Here is a 13,878-nt window from a genome sequence, read left to right as displayed (position 1 = left end):
TTGTTATTGAAAGATCATATTCCGTATTTTGTTGTTATTGTTCAGCTTTTATGGTACTTTCTATGACACAATTTATACTTGTTCCTTTAGAGCTGGGTTCAGACTTTTCCACCAGGTCATTTTGCACATTAAAGACGCTAAAACCAAACCAATGTTGGTCAATAATGCTACAATATTCATCTATCACATAAGTGACAAAGCAAATGTGTAATACATGTCATGAATAATTAATTGATTTTATTTTTAGAATATGCCGAGGGCCAGTTGTGGGCCAAAAATGGTCCCAAAACCACACTTTGGACACCCCTGTTGTAGCATGGTGATGTCAGAAGTGGTGTGTTGGTGGCATTAATATAACATTATGGTAATTTATGATAATATGAGAGAACTGTGAATGTTAAAGTCAAATTTGTAAAAGTAATGCATGATGTAACCCATTGTACGCATGTCTATTTTTCATCAATACAGTTACCACCCAGGTAGAAAAGGGGCCTGCAGCACACCTTTCGTAATAAAACACATGGTTTATTATCAATGTGATAGAAATGAAAGCACTGGACAAATTCAAAGCATGTCTACCCATCATCAGCACCAGGACAACAGCTCTATAAGAAGAGAAAAAAAACACTGGATGAGTCCTTCCCACCTCCAGCCTTCACAAAGATCAAATCACAGATAAATAGGCCTACTCCAAAATAGCTGGCACCTATTTACACAATCAACCATTTAAATTAATATAAATAAATATATACACGCATAAATTACCCCCTCCTATTTGTGTGTAGTACCCAGACACTCTTCATACCAACAATGCTTTTCCTGCATGAAGACAATCACAAGCTCACACATACACGCACACACAATGTTTGTTGGCTGCACACCGCACCTCAGTCTCACAGGACGCTGGTATGGGGAGCAAAATGGATGTAACACATCAACCAGCATGTCCTCGGGGGAATGAAAGAAGGTAACACAGATGAACAATCCTTCTGTGTCTCTGAATTTCCTCCTCCTTCGCCTCAACCTCATGCAGGCCCAAAGCGCGGCGGGTTAGTGTGGCAAGCTGGAAGTAATAACGCCACTGCTTCACTTTCGCTGCTTCTCCTCTTTGTCGCCGCCCTTGTTGTCCCCGTGCCGGTTGTTGGATGGGTTGTTGAGGAACATCTTGTCGAGTCCTTTGAGGGCCTCGGTGAGGTAGTTTTGGAGGGCCGTGAGCGCGGCACAGATGGCGGGAGAACCGAAGCCGTGTGTGATAAAGGAGAAGTGAGAGAGGCAGCTCTGGATGCCGGGTTCCAGGATAGGCGTGGGCCTTGAGTTGCCCAGGGGAGTCCTGTCCTGGGCCAGCAGGTCTGTGAACTCTTTGCACAGCTGTCTGCAGGGAAGAGAGACCATAGTATGTCAGGAGGGAACATCATTGTAGAAAAGAAAGTACTGGGATTGTACCTTTAGGGATAAACTATAGGTATATACGTATTTGTAATCTTATGTGACGCCATTGCGGCTTTGGGGAAATGTTATATGCATTTAATATGCCATTTGCATACAAACTATATATTTGTGTCTACCGCAAGTATTCCACATTAGTGTGTTCCCTTTTGTTCTTTGTTATTAGCCTTGCGTTTCATGTTCACTGCTTCTGATGGCCTAAAATGGCCTTACAGTTTGCTGTTACAGCACCACCTGTTGCTGCGGCATACACTTAACAGCATGTGAATGAGTTTATTGGTCAACTATTGGCATCGTTTTCATTGCGCAAGATGGCAAAAAATATATAGAGTCGTCCCTCGTTTATCGCTATTAATTGGTACCAGACAAGTGAATTTTTGCAATGTAAGATGCAATATTAATAAACAGAATATTTTCATAGTTAGAGCATAGGAAACCTGTTTATGACCTTATGACAAATATTTTTTTTTACCACTATTAGAGCCCCGTGGACAAGAAATAACACCCCTACAGTCACCTTTACACTCCTATCATACTTTGTTTACACCACATTTTGCAAAACTGCACAGGCTACGGGATGACTGCTGGGACATAAGAGATGGTCGCCACTCATAGCATATGCGAACAAGCTAATTTATTTGTTCTAAACATAAAGTGTTTAAAATGTAGAAGGGAAGAAGAGTAAAAAATCAAAATCTACCACTAATTTTTGGTCACTCTATCATGTCGGACATTCATTAATCCTGCTGCGTTGTACTGTCATCACAGTGGAATCCACTTTTCAACAGTTTCTGAAACCCACATGATATAACACTGAAACTGTTGTTTTTACACAAAGCCACTTAAGCTTTGTGATTATTCTTGGGCAATCAATCACACTGACTAATCTAACACAACCCCAGTGGTACTAAATCCATATGTGTATTTTTGTTGTTATACAAAAACAAAAGAAATGCTGAGCATCTTTCCTCGCATACTTTTTTTGTGTGATGTGTACAGCATTTCTCTGGAGAGCATTCTGAATGAACTCCAAAGCAAAAAGATAAACACACGATTTCACGTGCTGGTTTGTAGAAACTCACAAAAGTTAAGTGTTATTTAAAAAAGCAAGTCTTGCTGTAACACAATGCACAAACATACCAGATTTCAGCAATGATGATTATTATTATTTATGGAACCAGATTGGAAGATGCTGGGTGGGCTACATTATGGTTATTTACGACCATGCATTTCTTGTTTCGATACAATTTGTAGCGTATAAAAAAAGCTTTTAAGAGTGACACTCTTAAAATACTTTCCCAATCGAATCGCATTAGAGCCCAAGAAGAGGCTCACAAATGGGATGTTTAAAAAAAATATGGCTTCACCAGATTTCCTTTTTTTCCACAAATTCATTCCAAAAACCGTTGAATGCCCATTATTCTCAGGCGAAATCTGCATGTGGGCTTCCCAGCATGCCTTGCGGGTTACAGAATGGTGTAAAATTAGTATGGTATCAAATAGTATAACCTGTATGGTATTGTGTTTCCCAACATTTTTTTGTCTTGTGTACTCCCAGATCCTTTTTGTCATACCATAAGTTTTAGATGGAATAGAATTAGATGGCTTTATTATTGGCTTAATTCGCTTATAATTGGCTTGATTAGAAGGCCCTAATAGTCCCTAAGCAGAAAATGGCAAGTTTTCCACAAAGTAAGCCCTACTACCTTGACCGTACTTTGTAACTGATGCTAGTCAAGCTAGTTGGTAGTTGCTGTAGAGCAGAGCTAAACAATGCTGCCAGTGCCGAGTAAAATGAAGTCTCGGGGTTTGTTTTTTTGTAGCCTAGCCAGTCTGTGTATGTAGAAACTAACTTGTTAGCTTAACGCTCCCAAAGACATATTTATATGTCTTTTTGCGCCAGAGACACAAAGAGGTGATGATGTGACTCCACAGTAGAAGAGAGCATGTCTTTGGTTTGGATACTTTTTTTTTTTTTGAGAACTGATATTTTGCTGAATTGTATCTATGGTCTACGCTTTATTCCAAAAGACGCAGAAATGAACTTATTTTTCTGATGAAAGATGAGAATCTAATCTTTCGTTTGGTATATCCCCAGTCTATATAGCACAAGATCAATCATCAAAATGGCTGGTACTAAGGGAGAGAGGACTAAGCTAGCAGAGTGTTAGCATGTTGTGTATACAACAATATAGCTGTCTTTTTTTTTCACCGACATCTAATCAGAGCAGGTAAATATTTGGCGTGTATTATTAAATGAGTTGTCCCGCCCCCCGTTCACCAGATGAGTTAGCAGCAGCCCTCGTCTCACCATAATCTTACCCCTCCCTGACATAGTGGAGAAGGTGAGCCACAATGTGTTCAATGACATTCCACATAGTAACAGTGCAGGGAGTCAGAGGGATTGTTGACATTCAATTTCAACTTTATTTATTTTGTTTTGGGAAGATTTCAAATGAATGTACTAAATATGAGATGTTTTTTTTAAGGTCTATCATACATATTTAAATATTACACTTAATAGTATTGAACAATAAGAGTAAACTTTCAGAGTTGGAATTATGTAAAGCTCTTGTTGGGTCAGTTCAAGTTCTAGAGATGTGGTGCCCGAGGTGATTTCTATTTTTTCCACAGAATTCCTGGTGGCACCCCTGATTGTGACTATACATGTATTCATTATGAACTGACATTTTGTGATTGCGCTGAATATTGTTATTGTATATTTATCATAAACAATTGGAGAACCCTGGGTGGGATACATTGTTGTCATCTACATCTGTGCATTTCTTCTTCTATTAGTGAAAATTAGCTTTTAAAAGTTATTTTTCGACTCATACGTCTATAAAATTACACATCTTTTTTTGCTGCCTTGAATGGAATTATGTGAAACTTATTTTTAATTGATTCAATTGATCTTTAACGTGCCTCATCAAGCCAAAAATGGTTCATCAAATTCCACAACAATAACAATTTCAAAGCTTTATTAATAGGCAATAGGTTTTTTGTCAATGTTGGACATCCCCAATATACCCAGTTAAACTTCAGCAAATCACCCTCTGGTTTTGGCACCAATTTATATTCAAGGGATCTTATAGCTTCTCCCCCCTGCACATGAACACATCACACACACACACACATCATACACACACACACTCTGCACGCGGCCTAAGGGCAGCACTACAGCAAATGAGTGACAGGCTGTGCAGGCCCAAGCCCAGCTGGGGTTAGTTGAGTAGAGAGGGGAAGTCTCCACCCCGGGCTACACTTAAGGCTCTCGCTGTTGTTTTCTGACAACTTGAAACACTTCACTGATAAATAATGAATTTCTAAGAGGCACCCCCCGACACAGTATAGTGGAACAGGTTCAAATCTGAGCATCAAACACCCACCATGGGGAACACATTGGGCCATACTGACAATTTACCAACAAAATCTGTACGAGAAAATGAGCAAATGACATGTCTTCATCTCACTCACAAGGCCTACATTGACTTTTGAATAAAACGTCATGCTTTTTAAAAATTTCTTGTGATATGCTGGTCACCTTATGTCTGATTAAATTCCATTTTTTCAGTCCCTCGCTTCCCTGGCTGCTCCAAGAGCCACTTTCTGAAGGAAATTGGATCCTCCGGTGTTTAATAGCCATAAAATGGAGTATTCTAAGTAACTTTACATGGAGATCTAAGACAAGAAGCAAGGGTCAAACATACATGAAGTACCTCAGCACTTGTATCTCCAAATGCCAGTGCTCCACTGACCTCATAAAAGTCTTCAACATCAAACACACAGCCCAAGGTTTCTTGAAAATGAAGCAGTTAATGCTAATCTTGGACTGACATTTCCCAGAAATAAAATGACATTTTTATATAGGTTTGCACTGAATTAAAATCATTTTTAAAGATTCCATTAAATATCAGGTTAACCCGTATCAAACTATGAATAAAATCTCCAAATGTCATTGCTATAGTGTTCATATAGGAGATATAGCACAGCAGGCTTTGCACCCCCCCAGGCCATCCTTTAAGAGGGCCTTGGAAAATGAAAGCAGGGTTTAATTTCTCACTAATTCCTTTCAGCAGAAATGCTCCCATTTGGAGGAGATGGATGGCCTGTTTTTCACCCCATGGTGTGTGCTGTTATGTCATTGGAATGGGCAAAGTTTGACAAATATTTTAGGTGTTAAATATGAATTTACTTGTACGCTACTGGACTATAGTGATCACATTCTGAGGCATCAAACTCACTTGGTGGCCAGCAGCATGTTTTTCCGCGTGTGCAGCTCGTTGGGGTCGGTGTGCTGCCGGTTGAGGTACTCGCTCACGGCCTTGGTGGGGAACTCTGTCTCGCAGATGTAGCCGAAGTCCCTTGCAAGGTGCACGGCCTCCCCTGTACGTTGCAAGGTATATGTAGAAATAATTAATATGACCTGCAGAAGCGATTTAAGCGAATTAACGCCTATTTTTATATATTTTGGTGCACTCTTTAATGCAATCCAACATGCATTAGCGCCTATTAAAATATTTTGGCATAACATTTTCGTTAAATATGTCTTTTAACAGTTGCTAAACAGCCATGATTAAATTTCATATGAACGCCTGGCTTATGAAATCATACATTTACAGCACATTCATCGATAAAAAACAAAGATAAGCAGTTCCAAATAAATAATAATCATCATAATAATACATCACCTTCTACTAGTGATGTTAGTAACGTCACATTTGCAGCCTTGCGTCTTCCAGCAGGTAAATTCAATCCAATCTTCTCCAATTTTTCTCTCAGGCATTTCCCCCCGTTTTTGGACTTTGCTCTGTGAAAATCCAGACAAATATGTATCAGGATTATTTCTGAACAGTAAGCCGCTAGGGATGCTTCAAGTGAGAGTGCGTCTCAGGAGATGTGTGTGTGTGTGTGTGTGTGTGTGTGTGTGTGTGTGTGTGTACCTTCTCAACACACCCCCCAGCAAGGAGGCGTTGAGGCACTCGGGTGGGGAAAGTCTCCTCTGCACCTCCCCAACGGTCACTTTGTATTTGGATGTGGAGCTGAGCAGGGACAGCCGACCCGGTACCGAGCAGAACAGTTCGTTTATGTTGACGGTGACTCCACCGATGAGGCCGTCCTTGCCCAGCATCAACGAGCCAACGTTCTTGGGGGGCATGGGTACTAAGAACAATCATTTAAAAAAAAAATCAGTGATTCAATATAATGTAAATATTTTCAAAATGGAACAATGCGAATACTGATATTATAGAATATATGAACAATTTCAGATATTATCTCAAGTTTCCTGGTAATGTATTACCGTTTTAGAATGTGTGTATTCCGTTTCAGGCGCTTTTTTCCCCACGTATGTTGCGCAAATGTGGTCAAAAACAACAACGAACACCAGAAAAATATGTTTATTATTGCGGTTGTTGTTTCAAGTGGTGTGCAACCACTACATCCCCCTAAATGCAATATTTACCAAAATATTGTGCACTACTACAACCACAATAATAAACATTATTTAATTGTTCAATTTGAATTTAGGAATATATTGCATGTCGTTGTGTATAATGATGTGGTTTTGTTCATTTTAGTACCAGGCGCGTTCATGCGGCGGTTTAATGAGGCGGCGACGCGCAGGTCATTTGCTCTTATTTAATGTGGCGCGACGTTCTCATTAGAATACTATTGATTGCTGATTGGCCCGCTCTTCTCCAATCGCATTAACCACCTCCCCGGCCTGCAGGAAACCTCCATGCACGGCCGGTTTAACTCCCACCATGCAGCAGCCCTGGCAATGGATGCTCCCTCATCCTGCTTCATGTTCATTCACACATTAATGTCCGTAAAAAAAAATAATTAAAAAAAACACGCAGCACCCAAGCCATGGATGCATTCACAGGGGCCGGTTTTTGATAGCTCCACGGGGGATAATACAGCAGATTAGCTCTAAACGAGCTCACAGGATCTCCGTGAGCGGTGCCATTTATTACATCAGCGGCTTAAATGCCCCGCGGGGAGCTCAGTCACTCAACATCCCACAACTGAATCATTGCACATCATCAGCCGGGCGCTTGCATGCGTGCATGAATGCGTGCGTGGCAGCCTGTCGGTGTATAGCTCCGTGTAGGGAGGGGCTGGGGGTCGTTATCCCGCCTTATAGCCCCTCATCCTCATATATTTTCATGCTTTCCGGTAATAAAGATCCTGCATGGGCTATATTTGCCCCCATCACAAAAACATAAGACACAGTACAAGAACTGCATTAAAAAATGGCCTATTACACAAAAAAATAATGTCCAGTTTACTATGTTAGTGTACAACTGCACTGCACTATACCCATTTTAGTATTTAGCAATATTTTTCTTAATAGTGCTTAGTCACTTAAAACTTCTCATTAAAATATATTTTTACGCCTCTTGCATTGAGTAATACAGCCTATATTGAATGAATATCCAGACACCATCATGTACATTCATCAAAACAATAATATTCAGTGTGTGAGTGTGTTTACCTTTCTTAATTACAGATTGATCCAGTATGTTGGTTCCGTTGGCGTCTTCAATGGTCTGTTAGCACCGAGATAGATACGAACCATTGTCAGCTTGTTTAATCCAGATGACACACACACCCACACCCACGTTGTAAAAAATCCCACTTACACTCGTAGTTTTCCAATAAAAGATAATGTTGCTTCATTCAACGTGACAAGTAATACTGAGATTATAAATTGACATTGTCTATTTATCTTCCAATAGTAAAAATATGCACCTAAGCTTACATTACAAATATACATTTTTGAAATATTCATTTTTTAATAATCCATATAATTAATCTAGATTTTTACACTAAACTAATTTAGTGCATTTTTTTAAACTGGAAATTGTCAATTTTGTTTTTATGTAGCTCATAATAATTGAAAATATCAGCATAAGATTTATATTGTTATGTCATATATTTTCTTTCAAAACAGGCCTTATGTTTAAGCTTTAAGGGGTGAGCCCTGAGGGGACAGTGACCTCTGATCTCGAATAAAAACATTATTTTAGGTCTTATTTTAGTTCCATTTCAAAAAAAGAAAATGACAATTACTAGCCTCATTTGCTACATGTCCTATTTTATGTGGCCTTCCGTATAATTGTGGAAATAGCAAATAGTGTAAATTTCACTATAAAGTACAACAGTACAAATATAATGCAAACGAGGGGAAAACAGTTTTTACATCCTTAGAAAAATGTCTTACCTGAACATCCTCCATGCCGTGGAGCCCATGCAACAGTCCGTCGCCCATACCGGACTCCAGTCCCGGATGAGCGGAGTGCAGCAGCACGTCCGGTCGTCTCACCCCACCGTAGTCCCGCCGTGGGTCCAGCCCAGGCAGCTGAGGCAGCGAGGCCCGAGGCTGGGCCAGCAAAGACGAGCTGTCCATCCGCTCCCCGGCCGCATCCTGCCGCTGCCTCGCCCCCCACGCCCCCTGTTGGCTCTGGTGGAGGGAGTTCAGGGAGTAAGGGTCGCTGACGTGAGAGTACGGGTCCTGGCTCTGGTAGTGTGCGAGCGGCTGGTACGGCGGCGGGAAGTAGGGCGGCTGGAAGTCCGATGAAGGGGCGTGGGAGAGTGGCGGCGCGCTGGAGTAGGGCCCCGCGTGGGATACGGAGCCCAGCTGGGACAGGCGTGAGCTGTGACTGGAGACGCCGTCGTGGCGGTCCTTGAAGGAGCACGCAAAATCAGAAAAACACATTTCAGTTGAAACGAACCCATCATCATGAGCTTAAAACTCACCGCTGTGCAGTAAGAGTGAACCAACATCTGGATCACCGCTGCCCGGCCTCACTAAAACAACACAACCAGCCCAACACTCAACTTTTTTGGTCCCGAGGAGCTCAGGCTGTGCCGCTCCAAACACCTCCGGGGGCTGTCTACTCTCTCCCTCTCTGCACTCTCTCTCTCTCTCTCTACCATCAGTGTATTTGAGCAATGAACCTCCGCCTTCACCCCACGGTGTCATTGTTATGCAGGACTGAGACTTGCGCCAATATTAACGCCAGACGGCCAGGACAAGTTTGCGTCAAACAGGCTGCTTATAATTCTAATTTCCCCTCATAACAAAAGTGACCAACTTTTCCCACCGACCACCGCCTAAATATTCTGCTTTGCTCTTACCACCATTTTTACTACCTCTTCTTCACTATGTGGCTTCATTCATTGTATGAGGTAAATCTCATTTTGTTGATATAAAAATACATCTCTGATGTTTTTGAGTACAGCTAGATGGAGCCGGAATACGACCATGGTACTCGAACCGAATTTTTTAACAACAAAAAGAGCAAGAATAAACACCAATGGGTATACTTGGAAATACAAGTATCACTATTTGTACTACAAGTCCGACTATTTGTACTACTTCTACTTGCCATCACGATTTTTACATGATATATTTCGTAAGTACCCCTCACTGCTACCAATGTACCACCACTGGTACTCGTGCCACAGTTTAAGAATGAATTCATCACCTAAAGTTACTTTCTGTAACAGCTGGAACATAAACACAGTCAACGCTTTAACGTTGAATTGCTGCATAAAGTACGCGGGTACTCTCCTGCAGCAAAGAAGTCATGGAGTAATATTCAAGGATTACAATCCAGCAGTGAAAAGCCAGAGTAAACACTAATGCTATCCCAGGCGCTGCGTGACGCGTGGGGGGCTCGTGTGAACCGTGTCATGAGTCAAAAGGCGCATTAAAGTCCACATTGTGATCCACGAGGCCTTCTTTAATGACATTAGGGCTCTCTTAACACTCCCGTGGCCGTGGGAGAGAGGCCATGTGTGGCAAGATATACAAGGATCACCCACTGGGGGCCCCTTTTCTCTTGGCTGGGCTATTTTCTTCTATTATACTTCTGGGATGGAGGCCAAAGTGATTTACATATATATCTCACACGCTTTGGCTAGGAGTTAGCATGGTTACTTCGACTAAATCATGATACAAATCAGTTTCCACATCAATACACCATAACAAAAAAAAACACTTGACCCAAGGAAGCTCACCTCAGGCCTAAATCACACAACCTGCCCATGCAGACCAACAACACGACACATGGAGCCACTACAAAACATGCATGTCAACGTTACCTCATAAATATCTTCATACTTGACATTCTCAACTAGTTTCCACAGCATGGTCGCTTCTCTGCTGTCGGTAAACCAAATGCAAGAGAGGAAGAGATGTCACATCCCTCAGTCTCTCTCTCTCTCTCTCTCTCTCTCTCTCCCTCTCTCACTCTCTCATATACACTCCCTCCCTCTCTCTTCTCATACCCCTCATCTCTTCCCCCATGCTGCAAAGACAGACCTTATGGACAGAAAGATGGCCTCCAAACACAGACGGCTTCATCATTAATGTCCATAATGAACACCGATGAGGAGCAGAAACCTTGCAGAGCCTCGGCGCGGTGCTCATCATTCATTCCTCAGATGTTCTAACCCAAGTCAGTCATCAAACTCCACATGACCTTTTATGAGCTCATCTGCATTCATCACATTTTTCTGAAGAAGATATTCTCTTGTATTGGTGACATAGTGACAGATAGCACTGTATCTCCCTCAAGGATGGCGGTATATTCACACCTTCTGACAGGTTTGTGCTGATGTAAAAAGACTAAAACTAACCAGTCGCAGTTTTCGTTCTCTATCCACAAGGTCGAGGCAGATGGCCGCCCCATCTGAGCTGGTATGCTTGCTGCTTTCATGTATCAAATATAGCCTCGTCGTGAACTTGCTAGAAACAAAAGCCCCTCTCTGTCCCCTCTGAAATTTACATTATAAATTTGCTGCATTTATACAATCATCTACATGTACAATTGAGGTTCCTATTTTTGACGGGATTCTCAACGGCCCAACAGACCAACCAGGGCCCCTATAGGGTTCAGCCAGTGCAATCATTCATTAAATCACTCTTATAGTCATACATATTACCATAGATAACTTGAAATAATTCTTATTATTAGAATTATTAGAAGTGCATTTTTATCATTTGGTCCCATTTAACCTCCAAGCATGAAACATACTTTATTAAATTAAGCTCCTCACCACTAGTAAATTGAATTTATATTTCTTGTCATACAGTGTCTATAAGTAAGTCATTGGAAATATACATAAAGTATGTATACGTAATGTACATGTGTTTTTATCATTTTTTTTTTAAATGGAGAAAGTGCAGACATATACTGCATCATTCGCGCCATTCTCCAACTTGAACACCCAGCGACACAATTTACCAAACGTGTATATGCTGCGCCATCTAGTGGCACAAAGACATACATGCAACCTTCTGCAGTAACTTAACCAATTGTATTTGTGTCCTGCTTTCATTATTAGAAAGTTGTATGTCTCCAGATATTTTTCAAGTCATGTACATATAATATATATATATATATATATATATGTATATATATATATATATATATATATAATGTACTATAAAATTGAGTTTAATAGGTTAGGTCGTGGGGGTGTGCTGGAGCCTATCCCAGCTGATTTCATGGACTGGTCGCCAGCCAATCACATTTTTAAAATAATCAATATGGAAAAAAAATTATCTACATGAAATGACACTTTTTCCCAATATCCAAAGTGAAAATGATGCAATTATGCTCCATTATATTGTCTAAAAATGAGCACGTCCATATTACTCTCTGTGTGCAGCTTGTCTGATTTGCCTTGGATTCCTTGTTAACTCTTGATGTTGAGTCCAAGAAAGTGCCTCCTTGACATAAATGTTTCAAATGCACGGCTGTTGCCATCAACTCTGAAATGACCTGCTGCCAATGCTTCATCTATTCTTTTCCCCTTTTCTATCACACACACACACACACACACACACACACACAGGAGCATATGACTGTCAGCCATGACAGATGTCCTGACAGTCTGGAGGTCTGGAGGCATGTTTGTGGTGGTTGTCCTGCAGGGCTTTGACACACGATGTATCAGCATACATAACATAATACCGCACATGTCACAATAATAATATGCAGTGTGCCTATTTATTTTTGGTTTGGTTTGTGACTAAATAATGTCTAAAATCATGCTAAAATTCAGAAATCCTCATAAAATGATATTTGTATAACACATTGGGGTTGATTTAAACCTTTTACAAATATATAATGTTGTATTGTTTTTGTTTTGACTCAGAGTTTTAGGTGATGTCTATCTAATTACTATTCTAGTGCTGTTTTTTGTTGTTGTTTTTTTTCAGACACGCTGTAGTTTAGTATTTGGCCACTAGGTAGCAGTAGAACACCACGGGAATCCATGAAAGTCAAGGAAGCAGGGCAACATCATTTGAGCTAGTAGCCTAACTTTGCTTTAATTATTTCCATTTGATATGATTATATTATGACTATTATTATTATAATATATAAGCCATATGTCATTTGTGTGTCAGGCACTCTGAAGAGAATGAGCTGTGTTGAACATTTGGTGGCCCCACCCTAAATAGTATAGCGAAACAGTATCACTTCAAATCATTGGCTCCAATACCAAATTGCATCATGTGAGTGCTGCATTGCTCTCCAATCAGTCAATATCATAAATTATGAACAATACATTACACTATGTCAAATTGCAGAATCTCAAACAGGATTCTAGTGGTTTTTATAGGTCCTTCTTTTCAGCTTTTCTTAATAAAGGTGCTGAATGTGGGTCAGTGGGAATGTTTCCCCCATGCATATTTTGTGTACAATATGTGTGGGGTGGGGACGTATACTGCCTGCATCTTAACATTTATTTGTTGCCGTTGGTTTTCTCCTTTGGGATGCCGCCACCATTGAAGCTGTTTTGTCGCATTGCCTGGTATAGTCTCATGCAGGTTGTTCCACAGGCTGGACCCTGCTCTTCAGCCATTGGAACGCTGCTAGGAATAGTCACTGCCAAAATAAAATGACTCTTTAGGTGACGATATTGTGTGATTAAAAAAAAAAACATCACATTTAAACACAAAAGCTTGCACAATATCAAAAATAATCAGTAAATATTTCAACCCACTGTACTTCTTAAGGGCAAGAATCCCTGTTAAAAAAGCAAAGTTTGTTTGTATCTTTTTTAACAGGATTTTTGGGAACAAGGCGATCTAATGAGGAAAACCCCGCAAGCTATGAAGAAGAGTTCTTCAGTACCTTCCTATTGAAGCCAAACGGCAACAAAGGAAACAAAGAGTGAGGTGAACAAACATGTGCGCTCATTATTATGTGAATAATATGATGAATAAAAAGCTAAACAGACCTGCAGCTCCTTTTTGGAAATCAACTATAGTTCATTCATCATTAGGCACAGATGCCAATAAAGAGCATCATAGATATTTTGCTTGCATGCTTTGAATGTTGAAGAAGACGTTGTGCTGTCTGGTTAACAAATACACAATTGTGTAGTCGAAATTGTAATGATAGTTCA

The 13,878-nt window shown here is 40.5% G+C and overlaps 1 protein-coding gene across 2 annotated transcripts; it reads right to left on the bottom strand.

Moving 5' to 3' along the window:
• Positions 1 to 384: 384 nt before the first annotated feature.
• tfap2b (transcription factor AP-2 beta) lies at positions 385 to 10,672 on the bottom strand. 2 transcript variants are annotated; one of them, XM_058056882.2, is made up of 7 exons: positions 9,211 to 9,548; positions 8,675 to 9,136; positions 7,946 to 8,000; positions 6,390 to 6,609; positions 6,138 to 6,256; positions 5,691 to 5,832; positions 385 to 1,372 (listed from the first exon to the last, which is right to left on the bottom strand). In XM_058056882.2, exons 1-7 carry the CDS (start codon positions 9,235 to 9,237, stop codon positions 1,087 to 1,089), a joined length of 1,311 nt encoding a protein of 436 aa, XP_057912865.2. In that variant the 5' UTR covers positions 9,238 to 9,548; the 3' UTR covers positions 385 to 1,086. The 2 variants fall into 2 exon arrangements, with proteins under 2 accessions (XP_057912865.2, XP_057912866.2); XM_058056883.2 differs by lacking the exon at positions 9,211 to 9,548 and adding an exon at positions 10,561 to 10,672 and having other exon boundaries at positions 386 to 1,372.
• Positions 10,673 to 13,878: the final 3,206 nt, after the last annotated feature.

This window comes from Doryrhamphus excisus, linkage group LG19 (genome assembly GCF_037039965.1).
Source record: "Doryrhamphus excisus strain RoL-2023G ecotype Guam linkage group LG19, RoL_Dexc_Guam_v1.1, whole genome shotgun sequence".
Classification (NCBI taxonomy): domain Eukaryota; kingdom Metazoa; phylum Chordata; class Actinopteri; order Syngnathiformes; family Syngnathidae; genus Doryrhamphus; species Doryrhamphus excisus.
This window is presented reverse-complemented; position numbering and strand designations above follow the sequence as displayed.

Coding starts and splice junctions, on each gene's coding strand:
- tfap2b (XM_058056883.2), bottom strand. CDS start 10,608: ATGCTGTGGAAACTAGTTGAGAATGTCAAGTATGAAGATATTTATGAG. Junction 8,001..8,674: donor ACGGCATGGAGGATGTTCAG/GTAAGACATTTT, acceptor CGGTGCTAACAG/ACCATTGAAGACGCCAACGG. Junction 6,610..7,945: donor TCAATCTGTAATTAAGAAAG/GTAAACACACTC, acceptor GATTGTTCTTAG/TACCCATGCCCCCCAAGAAC.